Raw genomic sequence first — 18,737 nt, 5'->3', positions numbered from 1 at the left:
TCTTTCCCTCTTTTTTCCCTTATGTTCACACACATGCTCTATCCACCCCCAAAAGAAAAGCTATGCATATATAGTTAATACGAACAAAGTGATGAGTTTGCAGCTAAGTATGCAAAGCTCAAACCAGCACCACTATCAAGATCACCTCCAAAGTTTTCTCTTCCTCCCTTTGTTGTTATTTTTGCTATAGGGCTTGTGCGCTGGGTGTGGGTTGAGAAATCAACCCCCTGGGGAGATAGCCAAGCTGCCATAGCTCTCCATTCTCTTCTGGGGATTTTGGGCTAGCATGCACGCAGCCAGTGTGATTTTTCAGGCTGCTGGGGCTAGAACTCAAACTACAGCGTCAGCCATGTGGGATCCAGCGCCTTGACACCATGCCATCCGCTGGCCCTCCTTTTATTGTGTCATTACTAGTTTTAAAGTGCCTAGATTTTGAGACGATCAAAAGAGAACCACCAGTTAGTTCACTGGTTTCATTTGAAAGATTCTTTTGGTGAATGGCAGACAAGACCTACTTTCAGAAAACACATACGCTATGTTATTCTTTCGCCTCTCTCGGCATTTAAATCATCAAGAGTGATGGAAATGGTAATTATGAGGGCTTACTGCACATCTGGAAAGCAATTTGGGAAAACGTGAAGGCAGCTGTGGCATCCCGTTGTAAATTGTCATCGCCGAGTGCCAAGCGAGGAATGAGGAGCGGCTATTGCAGGGTGTGGAATGTTGGCTCGCCTCTGGCCTGAGTTGCTTTGAACAGCTGCCTTCTTCCTCAAGCACTGCAGAGATCTCTCTGTGACTGAGTGGAGGTGGAATAGAGAGATGAACTGTTTCCTAGTAGGAAAAATGTTTAATCAGTAGCTTGGACATTTTAGAACTCAATTCCAGAGTGGGTTTAGAAGGTGTTCTTAATATACCTAGGCGAGGAGAAAAGAATGGGGGAAAAGTAGTTTGAATGACGCTTCATAAATAATAGTCGTTTAATTTTGTTTTATTCTGATGGCTTCCATTAGTCCAAGAAAACAGTTGTGACAAGTCATAACGTTCAAGCCTCATATGGAATCTTGTTAGTATTCTTTTTTTTTTTAATTGTCGGAGGGCACATGTGTTCTGAGACAGAGAAAGCACCCCTAAATGGGGCACAGTCATGCTGCAATCCCTTCACCCCCATATCACCACCCTGCTGGGCTTTGGAGCACACATGTACATGCACTCAGCATGTTTTTCAAGCCCCCAGGGTCAGGATTCAAACTGTGGTTGGCCATGTGAGATCTGGCTCAAAGGTAGTTAGTTCTGAAGGAACCAGAGGCCCGTGTTGGTGTGGTATGGGAGTACAACTCTCTTTTTATTTGCCTTTTTAAGTTTATTTGTTTCCTTGATGTGTATGTTTGCATGAGAGAGAGAGTGAGAGGCACCTTATAGGTCTTCCTGCCGTGGTCCTACCTGTGACCCTGCAGTCAACTGGGAGTGCCTGTGTGTCAGATAGACCTTGGATGTGAACCCAGAGCCTTGCTATGCGACCATCACCATCACGCAGCAGCACCCCAGTGCCCGCACCACGGGACTGGGCCAGGACAGTAGTGTCTCTGTGTGTAAGACAGAGAGCGATTGATTTGCATTGAACACCAGCAAGCCACAGGAGAGCGTGTAAGCTAGAACCCCTCTCACGAGTTCACCTGGATATTCCAAAATGCAGCCTTTGTTGTTGGTCAGAGCGGCAGGTGTGTTACATTCCCTAGCTGGGTGAAGGCGGATGTTTTGGATGAGAGTACTGCTATATTCCTGAGACCACAACAACTCTGAAGAGCCCAGGACCTTCCAAGGTCTGGGTTGTCATGGGGGTCAGGGCTGTAACTCACAGAAGGGTGCTCAGGGTTTAATGTTTAATTCCAAGCCCTGTTCCCTCCACACACCCAGAAAGGAGCTCCTCTACTCTTCTTCCTTTCCCGGTACCTGCTGGAACGGGCTAAAAAAGCCGGCCATGCATGAGGTGCCTGGGGTGGTGAGGCTTGGTTTCTTTGCCAGGTAAGCAAAGGGACCTTGGCTAATGAAGGGTGAAGACCTGGATGCTAAAGACGGCCCATTCCCTCTGCTCTAGGACTTTGCAGGTGCAGTTTTGGGCACGGGCCCTGGTCCCCAGGGCTGGCCCTGTGCTGTCACGGACCATGGCTGTTGGTCACACAGATGTCCTATGGGAGCTGCCATTCCTCTGTCCCTCTGCTGAAGCTTCCTCCAGCCATCTCCCTCAGTTCTCCTGGGGTGTAGTGAGGGGTGAGGCAGGGCAGTGGGAGAGGGGGCCTGCTCTGTGCCCCTCTGCCACTGGAGAGGCTGCTTGGTGCTCTCTGCAGCCCACAGGCCTCAGCTTCCTTTCTCGACTGGCCTGGGAGGGGGGATCAGAGGTGACAGGGACTGACGTCCTTTGGGGGTTATTTATTTATATATTTTAAAAGAGATTTTTGGTATAGGGCATGTGCACTCACTGGAGACACAGAGATAGAGAGACAAAGGGAGATAGAAAGACAGAGAAACAGAAATCACCCCCCGGGGGGGGATGGCCATGCCATCCCTTCTTCTCCATTCTACTCTTGGGATTTTGGGCAAGCACACAAATGGCACCCAGTGTGAGTTTTAAGCCACTGGGTCCAGGACTTGAACCGCAGTTGACTACATGCAAGTCCAGCAACGTCACCATAACACTATCTGCTGATTTTTGCCTTTTGGGGTTATTTTGTAGGCCAGGTGAAGGGAGTGCTATGGGAGGGTCTTGGTAGATGGAGACAGGTCTGATCCCTGTTCAGCGGAGCCTCTTAGGTGGCTCAGTCAAAGGCAGCACGGGCAGCAGGAGGTGCGGCGCTGGTGGCCCTTGGTGCTATGGCTCGAGGGCGAGGGCCATGGCGCCGAGGCAGGTCAGGGTGATCCCTAGTGTCAGAGTTTGATTTATCGTGCTGCACTTCAGAGCCCTGCCCGAAGATATTCTGGCCGGGCTACCTGTTCTCTAAGAGAGCTTGTGTTTTCAGGCAGTTTCCCTTACTGGAGGCGGGAAGCGGTCAGGAGGCTGCCTGCCACCGCGCCTGTCCCCAGAGGCTCCGCAGCAGATTCCTTTCTTGGCCGATGCTGTTTCCCTACCGGAAACTGGACAGTGGATATCGTGCAGGGCAAGGTGGGCTCCCACCTCAGGTGCTGGGTCCTTCCAGCCCCTGCTCTCAGACAGACCTACTGCAGTGAGGAATGACCTCTGCCTAATTCAAGTGCTTGAAATCAAGTGTTACTGGCCTCGAAAGAGTCCTCCTCGTTCCTAGCCCTGTAGTGGGAACTTGGGCCAAGAGCCTCAAAGGTTAGAGCAGGTTACTGGCGGGAAAGAAGGATCTTTTCTAGAAAACGGCTTCTTCCCATTTCAGTTTCTCTTCCACCCTAGTTCTGTAACGTCGGTGAATGCAGAAGTGGGGTGTAGACGCTCTCTCTCTCTGACCCAGCCTTCCTGACCAGGGGTTAGGTCTTCAGCAGAAAGGGTTTAGGAGCAGGCCCAGTCCGAGGCTGCAGCACGTTGGCCTTGGTTGCTGAGGGCAACACATTAACATGACATAACCAGGGCTGGCAGCCTATTAGGTGGAAAACGTGCCTGGGACCCATAGGTCGTCCCAAAGTTGTATTTTCCTTGGCCTTTTGGTGAAGCCATTTTCCTTGATCGTCTTGGTCAAATCATTTACTCATACCAAAGAGGGGGCATGTGGGAGGTAAACAAGTGCAGGAGAAATGTCCTTTCGAATGGAAGAACTGGGTTCATGGGACCAGCAGTTGATGTAATGGCTATGTCTCTGGACTGCCATGTAGTCGACCACGGTTCGAGTCCTGGGCTGGGTGTGTGTGCATGTGCATGTGTGTCGCCACGATCCTGAGAGGAGAAAGGAGGAGAAGGGATTTCAGTGTGGCCATCCCCCCTGGGGGGTGATTTCTTGCTTTCTGTCTCTCTGTCTCTCTCTCTGTCTTTCTGGTGAGTGCACACGTCCTATAGCAAAAACCTCTCAAAAAAAGAAAAAAAACAAACAAACAACTGGCTTCACTTACAGCGTCTCAGGTCCGTCCGCTGTCCTCTCTGGATGGGTTCAAGCATGCATCCAAGAATCCATTCCCTACAGGAAGAATGCAGTATGAAGCATCATCTTGTGAATATTACTAGCTAAGTAAAACTCAAGCCCTTGGATTGTGGGAGTGAGCAAAGATCTGAGAGCTCCCCTGGAACTGGGTCAATCCTCACTGTGAGTTAAGTGCTGTCATTGACTCCAGTGTTACCGGGATATTCAGGAATGTGACCAAGGGGCCACTTAACCAGTAGGAGACAGCAGTCCAGGTGTCACCAGTGTGGGCTCCAGAGCATCAGCCTGGGTAAAGGGACAGCGACATTTTATTTATTTAGGTGACTTTGTAACGTGTACGGTTGCACCTGTGCTCGGAATGGCTAATGAAAAACAAGCCTAATGAATATGAATATTGATGAATGTAGTAATGAATAACGAATAGTAATAACTGATGAATATTCAGATTTTTCACTTTTCTGAGGCTCTTATGGGAGAGGGCAGTGAAGTATGCCCCCAGATGCAGCATTTCCCATCAATTCCTGAATTCTCAGGCTCTGTTCAGAATTTGTGGCAGGGGGTCCCTGGGTCTGTCTCTTTCATAAACTTTCCAGGGGCCACGACTGGGCATTACTCACAGGGTAACTGTGAATAAGGTGCTGCCTGGCTTTTCCTCTCAGCCCCATAGGCAGCAGAAGGGTGGATGGAGCGCCCTGGGCTTTGGCTCCAGACAGGCCCTGGTTGGAGACCTGGCTTCTTTGCTTGTTAGTCCCGGGATTTGTAGGCAGCTGCTCAGCTTGTTTGAGCTACTAATTGCTGGGCTCTACGGTGTGGAAAAAGCCAGATCCTGTCTCGAGGGCTGTCCTGAGGAGCAGGGGATGTCACAGGCAAAAGCGTAGCCTGTCACACGTTCACCCACATAATAACGCTTCACTTTGCTTTTTAAAGCTTCTCTGCTTATTCCTTCCATGAGTGAGCGAGTGATCCAATCCCAGCATTGAGCCAGCCCTGGATCGAGAGCAAGTGTGTGGCCACCCGAGGTCTCTGTATTCGAACCAGGAGCTTTTTCCATATGCAATTGCCTCAAAGAGTTTTGTGTTGCAGTGCTGCGCTGTTGTCTGACCCTAGTTAATAATGTCAGACGGTAAACTGAGGCTCAATAGAATTTTGAGCAAACAGCAATTCGTGAATCAGGCAGCTCTAAGCTGGAAGTGGTTTAGGAGTTCCTCTGATGGAATACGTGTTGGCGGCTTTCATCAGATCAACCCGGGAGTGAAGCAAAGAAAGTATTTCCTTGGTTGCAGTTACACACTTACCTAATGTGGTCTGTGCTTTGGCAAAGTCCCCAGATAAATCATTCTTTTTCATTTTTTTTAAAGAATTACTGTATTTAACTGTATTTATTTATGTATTTATTTTAATTTGACCGGAGAGGAACAGAGTAAATGATGAATGAGCGAGTGAGAGAGAGGAGAGAGAGAGAGGTGAGAAAGCAAGCTGCCACGTGTGGGACTTGAACTGTTGTCGGCCATGTAGGAGTCCAGTGCAGTTAACCACCTCGCCACCTGCTGGCTCTCCCAGTTAAATAATTCTAGTCTATTGGCTACTACTGATCGGTTGCTGTGGTCTGTTTTTCTTTAATGGGAGGGGTCTTCCAGAAGTTCCTGGAAATCGTGTTTTATGAAATAAGTATAGATGTCAAAAGGTGTTGCACCTAAATAAGCTTGTCCTTTAATTCCGTTTTTTTTTTTTCCTCATAAAATTTTTGAAGTCTTCTCATACAGGCATTTGCAAGAAATAGCTGATGAATACTTATTTATTTTGAAGCTTTATTTGTTTGATTTATGGTAGAGAGCACGTGTGCATGCGTGAGATGGGGTGGGCAAGAGAGAGACGCACCTCAACAGGGTCTCCTTGTGCTGTGATCCCCGTTTCCAGCCCTCTAGCTTGACAAGGATCTTGTGCACAAATGCAGGGGCCCAGCATGTTCTCAGGCCAGCCCAGGGACCCAAGCCCACGGTCGGCCGTGTGGCTCCCAGCACTACAGTTCGGTTTGCCCCTGTCTGTGCCGCAACCTGGACCAAGAAATAGCTCAAGCTGAATTTTGCTTATGTTTGAAAACGAAGAAAGCTTTAGGCCATTATCAGGCTTCATTGTTTTGCCTGCTCAGGGATTCTTTGGGCCCAATCTCCATTTTTTAAAAAATGATTTATTTCATGTATTTATTATTTTTTGAATTTGCTACAGGGCATGTGTGCTCACCTGAGAAAGACAGAGAGAGAGAGAGGGAAAGTGAGAACTTAAGCCACTCAGAGAGAGAGAGAGGGAAAATGAGAACTTAAGCCAGTCAAACCGCCACTGGCCATGTGGAAGTCCAGCGCTCTAATCACCAAGCTTCCTGCTGGCCCCGCCATCTCCACGTTCACTTAACTCGAACGACAAATATTGGCCATTATTACTCAATTTAACCGCTGCCCTGAGGGATCAGTGAGCGTGGGCTTTTCGAAGGCGGACTGACCTGGCCTGACCTGACCTGTTCTTCCTTGCCACCCTCAGGACGGTTCGCTGGGAAACATCGACGACCTGGCGCAGCAGTATGCGGATTACTACAACACCTGCTTCTCCGACGTGTGCGAGCGGATGGAGGAGCTGCGGAAGCGGCGGGTCTCCCAGGACCTGGACCTGGATGTGGTGAGTGGCGGTGTGGGGAAGTGCCCCACTGAGCTGGGCCGCTCCTGTTCGTGCTTCCGGTCCTCATCACCCCCTTGGTTTGACACGCCTCGTGTGCCTACAGTCTGCAGATGGCTGTGCTTGCGTGGGGTCAAAAGTTCAGATCCGTCAGGCCAGCAGGTGGCATGGTGGTTAAGGCTCTGGACTCCCACGTGGCTGATTATGGTTCTAGGCCTGGACCTGGTGGTTTGCTTTCTCAATTTCTCTCTCTCTGCCTCTCTCTGGTGAACATATGTGCCTTACAGGAAATGAAAAAAAAAAATTAAATAAATAAGAGAAAATAGCTCAGATCTGTAGAGGACTGACCCAGTTCTGCAGGTATCAGACTGGCTGGGAACTGTGGTCACATCATTGCATTCATTAAAAGACTAAAGATTTTTGGTTTTGTTTTTATAATTGCCAGAGAGATATGGAGAGAGAGGGTGAGGGAGAAAGCACCCCCAGGGGGTGTGGTCACGCTGCAGTCCTTTGTCCATTTCTCCATCCTTAACCCTTTCCATGTTCATATCTAGACCCACTCCTTTTGAACCATATTCATATCCTGGAGACTACCTGAATCTGCTTGGAATAAGAGTCCTTCTACCCTTAAAAAATTCTGAGGACCCAGCAGGTGGTGAGGTGGTTAAGGGCACCAGACTCCCACATGGATGACTGTGGTTCGAGTCCTGGATCTGGCAGCTTGCTTTCTCACTTTCTCTGTCTCTCTCTGGTCAAATTAAAAAAATAATAATAATAAATAAAAACTTGAATAAAATAATTTAAAAAAAATTTGAAAACTGCTGATTCAGTTGAATTATTTTGTTTTGTTTTGTTTTTCTCTTTTTTTGTGGAGAGGTTTTTGCTATAGGGTGCCTGCACTCACCAGAAAGACAGAGAGAAACAGAGAGACAGAAAGCAAGAAATCACCCCCCAGGGGGGATGACCACGCCGCAATCCCTTCTCCTCCATTCTCCTCTCGGGATCTTGGGCATGCACGCACATGCGCCCGGCGTGAGTTTAAGCCACTGGGTCCAGGACTCGAACTGTGGTTGACTACATGGGAGTCCAGCGACATAGCCATTGCGCTAACTGCTGATCCTGAGTTGAATTCTTATATATACTTTAAACCTTTTTCTGTATGTAACTACTTAGTGTAGGAATAAAAAAAAATGAGTAAGTAATTTAAAACTAATTAAGGACAAGTAATTTTTTTCTTAATTGCCAAAAGATGTGTTTGCTAGCGAGAGAACTACCAAATGGGACTGGTCACACTGTGGTCCCTTGTCCTTCATTCTTCCTTCTCATTGGGATTTTGGGCACGCAGGCACGTGTGCCTGGCATGTTCTCAAAGCCGCTGGGGCTGGGATTTAAACTGAGATGTGCCATGCAGAATCTGGGTCCCTTAACTGCTGAGCTACAGGGCTGGCCCCAAAGAGTTTTCATGAATCCTTTCGTGTTATATTAATTAATTCCTGTTATATAAGGGACCTAACAAGTAGTGGGGTGCACCGTGGTATATTCTATAGTGAACATGATCTATTTCCACTAGGCTATAGCATGTTAATAAGCTTTTATTTCTTTTCTGGACTCAACCTACCTAAAGATCCCTTGGATCAGGAGTAACGCTATCTCATAACTGCCAAATACAGTTATCTTAGTCTGTTACTGCATTGCTAATGGAAATACCCAGGGGATGGGTGAATTATAAAGAAAGCGCTTATTTTGCCTCACACTTCCGGTGAAGGCATTACGAAGTAGCAGAAGGCAGGACCCCGGTCTGTGTCTGTGTGACCTCTGCCTGCCTCATGTCTTCTCGTTTACACGCCAGAACTCTACCATGGGGCCCTCTCCTAACAACTATCGCAGCCAAAAGCCCCCCTCTGGGACACCATAAAGGGATTATGTTTTCACTTAACGCCTTTACATGTGGTCTTTTGGGGACATCCAGTGATTGCCCATTAAGACAGAATTCCTAAATATGAGCCTTGGGCCACAGACCATTATGTAACGGGTGTCAGTTGATTCTCTTCCTGTTGTTCTCCAGTCCAGTAGCTGACAGAGATGAAGGATTGGGGAGCTGAGTCAGGCTGAGTGTATTCAGGTGGGGACGCAAAGCCGTGTCCTCAGAAACTGGCATCTCGGCCCAGTGGACACCTGGTTGTCAAGGGTTTGTTTCCTATAACTTCATTCCCTAGCATGTGTGAGAGGCAGAATTATTTTCTTTTTTAAGAAAGTGTTCAAAGGGAACCAGCAGTTAGCGTAATGGCTATGTCGCTGGATTCCCACGTAGTCGACCACGGTTCGTGTCCCAGACCTGGTGGCTTAAAACTCACGCCGGGCGCGTGTGCGTGCATGCCCAAGATCCCAAGAGGAGAATGGAGGAGAGGGGATTGCGGCGTGACCATCCCCCCTGGGGGGTGATTTCTCGCTTTCTGTCTCTATGTCTCTCTCTGTCTGTCTGGCGAGCGCACGCGCCCTACAGTGAAAATCTCTCAAAAAAAAAAAAAAAGAAAAAAAAAAAAAGAAAGTGTTCAAAGACTCCTGTGGTCCATTAAAATTTATTAAACTCTCTGCTTAAGGCATAGTTAATGAAAAAGTACTTTCATTTTGTCAAGATTAGCACAAAGCAACCCTTTAGATATTGTACCAAATCATTTTTTATTTTGATTTTTATTTATTTTGAGTGGCGCATTTTTTATTTATTTTGATTGGTGAATTTTATTTATTTTGATTGGCTCGCAGAGTTGGGAGAAAGCATCCCTCAACTACGGCGAATTAATAGTTGGTCATTGACATAACACCCACTGCTCTTCTCAGAATTCTAGCTGGCGAAGAGTTGAGTTACCATAATCACCCATGCTGTCTGGAAAATTTGGAAGGTAGTTTCTAGGTAGGAAAGGATAAATAACCTTCTTTCCATTTAGACAGATGGGCCTAATTTGGTGTGCTCTGTTCCAGAGCTGCAAAAGACAGTCTGGGGAATAAAAAAAACACCATGAGCTTAATTAGTCCCCATCAAAGATGCAAGGATTTGGCGGTGGGTAAAATTGATGAGAATCTAATTCCAGCCAGGCTGGAGGCTTGACTATTCATTCTTTACACTGTAGTTAGTGAGTAAGGTAAGATCCCAAACTGGTATATTCAAATTCTCTTTCTATGATATGCTAATAAACAAGTTACAGAGGTAAAGGGAAATTCTCAAATTGCTGAAGGTCGGGTTACGTGTTATGTTTCATGTGCTATTCACATGGCTCAGAAGTCTAGACATCCATGTTAGATGTGTCTGAAGGTTATCATCCTTTAGGCTATGCATGCAAAACTGGAGACCTATGGAAAATTTTCATCTCATGGTCATTAGCTCACCACAGATTTGAATTCTGATGGGAACATATATTCTTATTTATTTATTTTTTTAAATTTTTGCCAGAAAGTTCTTGTACTTTCCAGAGAGAGAAAGTGAGAGGGAAAGTGAGAAGTCACCGCTGAGAGAGGATGGCCTCACTGCAGTCCCTTCTGCTTCATTCTTCTCCTGGAATCTTGGGCACACATGGGCACAGACACCTGGCATGAGTTTCAAGCCACCGAGTCTGGGACCCAAACTGCTGTCAGCCATGTGGGAGTCCAGCAACATAACCACTATGCCATCTACTGGTTCCCTCAGCATTATTTTCAAGCTGCTGGGTCAGGGACTCAAACCATGTGGGAGTCTGGTGCCTTAACCATTACGCCTGCTGGCCCTGAAACTCATTTTCTTAAAAACTAACTTTTAGTCGATAATGCCCCCTTTTATTGCATCCAAATTTTACATATATTGGGTTGTCAGAAAAGTCACAACATATTTTTTTCTATGCAAAAATGCGTCATGATTTTTCCAATAACCCAGTATTTCTGGGTTTACAATTCTGTCTTCAGACATGTGGCTGCATGGTTGGCACAGCTAAAGGTCTGAGGACCTGCTGCTTAATGCTTCTGTCTTTGCCTGTTAGCTGCCCTGCCCTGTCAAGGCTGAAGGCGTGATGGCTTTGAAAAGAAATAGTCCATCAAAAGCACTAAGAGGAAATAGTAACATATTATGGGCATAGCATTTTATTGGAAGAAAAGCAACTTGATATTGGTCATATTTGCTGTAGGAAAAGCCATTTACAAATGCTTTTGAGTGTAGGGGGTTTTGGGGGAATGTGTCGAATCGGCTTATAACTTTGTTTCTTTCTAAGTCCTCTGGGTGAGTTTTAGGGATTGAGGAAATAATGCAAAGATAGAATAGTTATTTAGATATTTGTGTTTGCCTTTGGAAAGTCAAAAAATGCATTGTCCATAAGAGCTAATTACACATCAACTGACAAACAAACCAACCAGAAAATACCCTGCCCACAGAGATGCTTGACTTAACCCTGAGAAATAAAAGGTTTTGATAATTATGTTAGTAATTAACTTCCTGGACTGGATGTCAGGCACTTTCTCTAGGACTTAATCACCCGGATCCTGACTGGAATCAAGCATTTGATAAAGTGTCTTTGGGGGCCGTTAGTTTCGATGAAGGCAGCAGAGATTACAGATGGATTAAAATTCAACAATATGAACAGGGATCATGATGCAATAACTCTGGTGAGAGTTTTTATTTAGAACCACATGGGCCCTCAAGGACTGGTGTGTTGGGTCCACAGTCTTTGCTCCTGCCGGGGACTGGGACATTGGTGTTTGTGAAGAGCAGGGAGGGGCCCCCGCTTTCTCCGCCGTTGGCACGTCCCTGAGCACCGTGTGTTTTTTGGCTGGGAGAGGCTACGATCAGAAATGACAGCAGCTTTCCAAGTCCGTAATTGGGACTATCTCTAGCAGTGCTAAGTCTGACATCTGTCAAAGTGACACTCTGGCCAGGAGACGGACGTGCTCATGGTGGCCTCTTATTACCAGCAGCATCGACTTCTGGCCATCTTTGAGGTTGACTCTGCTTGGGTGCTGGCAGAAAACAGGTTCGTGCGGTGGCTGGTGTGGCACAGAGCTGACAGAGAAGTCCCCACCTATGGCACGGTCTGTGACGGTGACGTATTTGTCAGCAACAGAAGCCCGGCTTGGATTCTGGGCCACGTCTTGGTCATGACTGCATGTGTACAAAGAAAAGGGAGCCTGGGTAGAGATTCGCCCAGGTTTTTAAGGACTGTAAATGAAAACACTGCATGTTATTATATAAACAGAGAAATGTCCTAGCAGAACCTCGTTGACGGTGTGGAAACACCTTTGGGGTGTCAGTGCTGTTCCTTGAAGTTTGGATAATGTAATCTTTCTAGATGATTTAATTTTTTCAGATAGAGTTTTGGATTAAGACCGGGCCATAAGAATAGCAGTCTTCATGGCTGATGTTCATCTTGGAGCTTCCTCAGACTGTACGCCCACCATCCTAAGCCCCAGCAGGAGCCCTAGGTCCTTGCCCCCTGAGCTCACAGCAGGTGGGCAAAGAGAGTAGCTGATGAAAAGAGGCTGGAGGAGCCAGACAGACTGGGGTTCAAATTTATTCTGGCAAATTATGTAACCTCTCCCATCCTCAGTTTCCCCATTCTGGTGGCTTGCTTTCTCACTTTCCCTTTCTCTCTCCCTCTGGTCAAATAAAAAAATAATGATAATAACAAATGGAATTAAAGAAATAAAGTAATTATTTTCTTTTTAAGAATTATTTTCACTTTTAAAATTTGTTATTATTTTCCAATTTGACCAGAGAGAGACAGAGAAAGAGAGAGAGAAGGAAAATGAGAAAGGAAGCCACCAGGTCTGGGACTCGAACCATGGTTGGCCATGTGGGAGTTTAGCACCTTTAACCACACCACCTGCCAGCCCAATAAAGTAATTCTTAAAAAAAAATTGTACACACACACACACACACACACACACACACAAATGAGGTAAAAATGTCTCATGAAACTATTTTGAGCTAAATGGAAGAAGAACTGATGTCATTCTAAGTGACCTATAACTGTTCTTTTTTGTCACCTTTCTGTCCCTGGTTGAAAAATTCCTGTGGCAGTGACGAAGAGGATCTGTCACTCGTACTTCATGAGTTCTTGCTCACACAGTGCAGGTTCTTGCGTTTCGTTCCTGATGTTCATTTCGGTAAAGGCCCACCATACATGAAGAGCATAATATAGCGGGCCTCCTGTGCCTGTCATTACTCCAGCCGTTATGCATCCTGTCATCCTTTTTCTTCTTTCTTCCTCACTCCCATGTGATATGTATTTTTTTTATACAATTTGTTTTGGGGCCAGCCTGTGGTGCGGAGTTTAAGGCGGCTGGATTTCTCAAGGCCAGCTGTGTGATTCAAGTCTTGGTAGCTTACAAACCCACTGGGTGCTTGTGCATGCATCCCCAAAATCCCCAAAGGAGAAAGAGAGGAGAAGGGATTGTGGTGTGACCCCCCATGGGGGGTGCTTTCTCAAGTTCCCTCTCTCTTTTTCTCTCTCTCACTGATAAGCGCATGCCCACTGGCAAATTTAGCAGCACCAGAAAGTTTCTCTTGTAGGTGACATTTACATACCTCGAAATGCACAACTTACAGCCATATGATTTTGCTAAATGGTCATGTACCCGTCGCCCACTCCCTGGCATGACATAAAACACATCTACCACCCCACCGGTACCTTCTGTCCTTCCAATAAGTCCTGGTTTGAAAGTGAGGATATTTGTGGGGCTGTCTGATCAGTCTCTATCCTAGATGTTCAATAAGAATTTGTTGAAATCAATGATATATACAATTATTTTTAAATATTTAAGGAGCATTGAGCCCTTATTTGAGATTCTGCTCTTCCAGAAATGGATAAAAGATGTATTATTACTGGACTGGCCCCATAGCTCAGCAGGTAAGGGAACTGGATCTCACATGACCACCTGCGGTTTGAATCCCGGCCCTGCTCCAGCGGCTTGAAAAACACACTGGGCTTGTGCATGTGGGAAGGGCGAATGGAGGGTGGAGAATTGCTGTGGGACCACACTTTGTTAGAGGTCTCTCTCTCTTTCTCGTGAACCACGTGTCCTCTGACAACAGCAACAACAAAGGCAGACGTGATGCAGCGGTTGTGCAGAAGATCCTGGGTTCATATCCTGGAGCACTCCGAACCCAGGAGCTGACATGGGGGAACAGTCATGGTCTAAAGGCCCTGCTGGGGCTCCTGTCTCTCTGTGTGTCTCTTCCCTTCGTATGTCTCTTTAGGAAGAAAAAAAAAAAAAAACAACTTGTAAAAGAGGCAGCGACTCTTCATCTTAAAAAACAAAAGTCTTCCATGCCCATAGAGGTCTCACTTTAGTAGGGTTCCAAGAAAAGGAAACAGGCCCTTAAAATGCCGTGCAGGAATATAGACGAGGGTCCCTGACCCAGTTGAGGACAAGTCACGGGGTTTCGAAGAGGCGGTGATACTGAGGCTCCCAGTGGTAAAGACGGAGCATGATTGACCCTGATTGGAGGGAGGTGGCGACAGTGTGGAAAAATTTAGGACGTGTTCAGAGCGGGGCCAGCCAGATAGCATGGTAGCGAAGGTGGCTGGATCGCACGTGGCTTACTGAGTCGTTGAGTCCCGGATCCAAAGGCTTGAAACACACACTGGGTGCGTGTGTGTGCGTGCCCAAAATCCCAAAAGGAGAGTTGTGGGAGAAGGGACTGTGGCATGGTCATCTCCCTGAGGGGTGCTTTCTCACTTTCTCTCCCTCCCTCTTCCTCTGTCTCTCTTGTGATCACACGCACCCTTTGACAAACTTTAAAAAAAAAAAAAAAAAGACAAGGGTTAGGGTCTGCACCAAGGCCAAAAGTTCAGGGAGAAAACTTGGCCTTTGCAGGCTGTCGTGAGCCATGCACTGTGGCCAGAACATCTAAGGCATTTAAGCCATGTGGGGAGGAGAAAATGCACGCTGTTCTTTTGTATGTCCTTGGATTATTGGTGATATAGAAGGGTGTACTAGAATGCTGTTCTGATTCATCACTATTCACAACAGAAAACGAACAGTATTGCCGTTTCGCAACCATTGGCCGGCTGGGCCAAAGTGCACTTGCTTTGCTTTGGCTTCCCGCAGACATACTCATGGAGTCTAGTCTGTGGGGCTTTGTGGTGTTGCTTTATGCCCTGCTCTTTTGTTATATGCTATAGACAAGGAAGCCCGTGGAAGATAGGTTTCCTGTACATTCGGTGTTCCAGAAAATGATAAGCTGACTATCCCCAGCTCAGTTTGTAGCTCACTGGAGTCTTAAGGGAATAGAAACAGAGAAGGCAACTGTGCTCCCTGAATTCTTACCCTTGTTCCCACAGGCTAAGGACAAGCATTGTTTTGCATATTATCCCTAGTTAGCTTGCTAAAGCCCAATTGTTGCTCTTGAAGGGCATTTGGGTTTGTTCTGTTACTTTTTGTCTTATGTGATTCCCTAGCTTTGGGGCTACTGTGGATTTGCAGATTGCCATCAGAAGCAGTGGGCATTAGGTGGTGAGTCTGAGCTCCGTTCTGCTCTGGGATTCACACACTGGATGTCCAAATAACACTGAGGCATTATATCTTAAGCCAGATGGTAATACAGTTCTGTGCTCTGGCTCCTCTCAGACAAAGTCGCACTTGTAATCCAATGCCCGGGCCCAGTTTAGTCAGCATTTTTTGTACATTGCATTGGGTGAACACGGACATAAACAGATCTCTTGGTGCCAGACTGGATCTTGGCATCCCAACTACCTCTGGTAATTAAGAAAGATTCTATTAAACCTGCAGCCCGTTCAGGTGTATTTGTATCCTCTTATACTCAGAGGCCTTTGCTGACAGCTCGTGCAGTTACCGAAGCCGGCAGACTAATTTGTATGACCCAGCAGTCTAAGAGTGGACAGGTCTTCTTCCGATTTTCAAACAGGGACCAACAATTTCAGCTGCTTCTTCCTCTTGCTCTTAAGCATTTAGAAATGACTAGTTTTTGTTTGCATTACTGAAAGAGAATGTGCCTCGGGGACCAACCCAAAATAGTGCACTGCTTAAAATACAAGGCAAAACTGGCCGAGCTGTGTGTGCTTGCCATTTACATACAACAGAGAGAATTCCGAAATGTTAATCACATTGACACTCAGTGGGGAGAAAAGCCAAGGAACGCAGTAAAAGAGGCCACGGGGCTGGCAGATTCTTGGCTAGGGCCCAGCCTAGGGCAGGACCTTTCAGAGTGTATGCCAGTGAGGCCCAGGCCAGGGTCTCTTGGGAGCCCTGGGATATCCAGACAAAGTTGCCAAAATTGTAGTGTGATCAAAATGTTTACATTGAACAATGAAACACTTTCAACATAGAAGATTACAGTGTTGCTTATTTGTGCTAATCACAAGCTAATTATAGGCTATTTACAAATGTTAATTTGTAGCACGAGAGCAGTGTGGCCTTAGAGGCAAAATTTAAAGGGGGTGATGAATGTTTGCGTATTTCCAGTCCCTTATCTGTGACCGTCTGTGTAATGCCAATGATCATGTAAAGGTATCCATTGGAGACCTTGGGTGAAGCCTGAGGGCCAAAGTCTTGTGGCCCCCTCATCCTCTAGGCCCTGCCCCAAGCCTGGGGCATGTGGGCATTTGCAATAGGATTAAGCAGGTACCTACAGGACCCAGCTGGGAAGTCACTTGGCAGGGCAGTAAACCTTTGGTCGTGCTGTCAACACCCAATACTGGCTCAATACTGGCTCCTGATCTATAGGCCCGTCTGAAACTGGTCTCTCCCCACAGCCCGTGTGCAGAAACAGCTGAGTGCAGGAAGATTTAGTCTGGACCATCACGGGGATGGATGGAGGCTTTGGGGGTCCGCCTGCTTGTTAGACGATCATGGCTTGTTCCAGCAGTGTGTTTTCATCTGGAACTGCCCGCCTTCGGTTTCAGTTGGGGAGTTCCAGGACTTTTATTTTAGGTAGAAGATAGCAGGATGGTAGATGGTGAGCCCGGTGGCTGCAGGCAGTGGTTCTGTTATTCTAGCTTTTCAGTCTGCATCTAGAAGGACGGGAGCTAATGCCTGTGGCGATTATGGAAGATACATCCCCCACCCCCCCCAGAGCACATCTCCGGCCTTTCCTTTAACGTTTCACTGTGTGAATCAAAAAAAGAAAACCTGGTTCTAGCATTTTCTTGTCCCTGGATAAGTCAATGTGAGTATTAGAAATGGAGGCTCAATTTAGCAACTCTGTAGAGTAGTATTTAAAGTCCTAGTAAGGGACCAGCAGGTGGCATGGTGGATAAAGGCACTGGACACTCCCACATGGCTGACCACGGTTCGAGTCCCGGACCTGGTGGCTTGCTTTCTCACTTCCTCTCTCTCTCTCTCTCTCTTTCTCTCTCTATCAAGTTAAAAATGAATGAATGAATAAATAAAAATTAATAAGTAATTATTTAAAAAAATGAAGTCCTAGTAAAGGAGTAAACCAATACTCCTATCTCTGGCTCTTCTGAGGTCAGTGCATAAATCATGTATTTGTTTGTTTGCCAGAAGATGGATGTTCTTAGGGAAGAGAAGAAAGGGGGAGGAAGGGAGAAAGCACCCCCCAGTGGGGCATGGTCATACCACAGGCCCCTGTCCTCCATTTCTCCATCCTACTGGGATTTGGAGCAGGCAGAAACACATGACTGATATTTTTCAAGCCACCTGGCTGGGATCTGAACCATGACCAGTGAAGTGGGATCGGGCTCTCTGCACAGAGCATTTAACCACAGCACTACAGGGCTGGCTCCATACATAATGTATAAGAAATAGTTTGAGAGACTTTCTGCAGTCCTTTAGAATATAAAGATGTTCTGAATTTGTGCTATAGCAATGCTCTCCGTCTCGTGGGTCCCAGTAGAAGTTGATAGAATTTAATAAAAAATAAATCAAGCACACGTCCAAACCAAATTGGAAGCACATCATGAATATTCGTGAACATCTGGATGTGTTTGTGGGGGTGTACGTTATTTTTTTTAATGTGTGCGAGAACAGAGCCATGGCTTCTTAATAAAGATGCCAAGAAGAAGACAGATTCCCATCTGCGTTTTCAAAGGGTATTTTTGTTTGTATTTGTGTGTCCCTTTCTCCTTAGGGTGTGGGTTTCTCTTCTCCAAGTCATTTCTTTGATCTCTTTCATCTCTTGGAATCCGCTTTGGTATTCTATCTGAATGCTTTATTGGAATCAGCCACTGGATTCATGAAGTTGAAACATTTCTTTCTGAAGGAGAATTTTAACTCATCGAAAAATTTGCAATGGAATGTCTGTGATGGTATTTTGAAAACGTGAGTGGTAGTGTGATAATTATCAATTAAGCTAATCTGTATCACTGATTGCCAGTGTAGCCGCATGCCTGAATCCGAGCATGCTTGATTTGCTCTGTTACCTAAAGTGTTGCCAAGGACCGGGAAGGAGGGAAGGATGAGGAGACTATAATAACCACCAGAGTGATAATCACCACAAAAATGACATTTCTGAAAAGCACAATAGAGTTGACGAGGCATCTATAGCCGTTACCTTATTTATTTTTTTAAAGAATTATTTATTCTAAATTTCACTTATTATTGTTATTATTTTGTAGCTCATCAGACAGAGACAGAGAGAAAGGGACAGTGAGAAAGCAACCTGGTGGTCTGGGTGTCAAACCTCAGTCAGCCATGTGGGAGTCCAGCACCCCAACCACTATGCCACCTGCTAGCCCTCTTTTTTAGTTTCTAAAAATAATCTTCCAGTTAGCATAATGGCTATGTCGCTGAACTCCCATGTGGTTGACCACGATTCGAGTCCCTGACCCGGCGGCTTAAACTCATGCCGAGCACATGTGTGTGTGTGCTCAAGATCCTGAGAGGAGAATGGAGGAGAAGAGATTGCGGTGTGACCATCCCCACTGGGGGGTGATTTCTCACTTTCTGTCTCTCTGTCTCTGTCTGTCTGGCGAGCATGTGCGCCCTAAAGCAAAAACCTCTCAAAAAAAAAATTATATCTTCACTGGTGGGTATTAA

At 46.3% G+C, this 18,737-nt stretch overlaps 1 protein-coding gene across 1 annotated transcript in view; it reads left to right on the top strand.

Annotated features, from left to right (window-relative positions):
• The window catches only part of SASH1 (SAM and SH3 domain containing 1), a 234,245-nt gene that overhangs the window by 49,536 nt on the left and 165,972 nt on the right, over positions 1–18,737 (top strand). Inside the window, 1 exon segment of the mRNA XM_006154951.3 lies at positions 6,627–6,761. Coding sequence (XP_006155013.1) covers positions 6,627–6,761 — 135 coding nt within the window.

The sequence above is a fragment of the Tupaia chinensis genome, unplaced genomic scaffold (assembly GCF_000334495.1).
Source record: "Tupaia chinensis unplaced genomic scaffold, TupChi_1.0 Scaffold000427_1, whole genome shotgun sequence".
NCBI classification, from domain to species: domain Eukaryota; kingdom Metazoa; phylum Chordata; class Mammalia; order Scandentia; family Tupaiidae; genus Tupaia; species Tupaia belangeri.
Note: the sequence above shows the minus strand (reverse complement) of the source record. Positions and strands in the feature narration are given on the sequence as shown.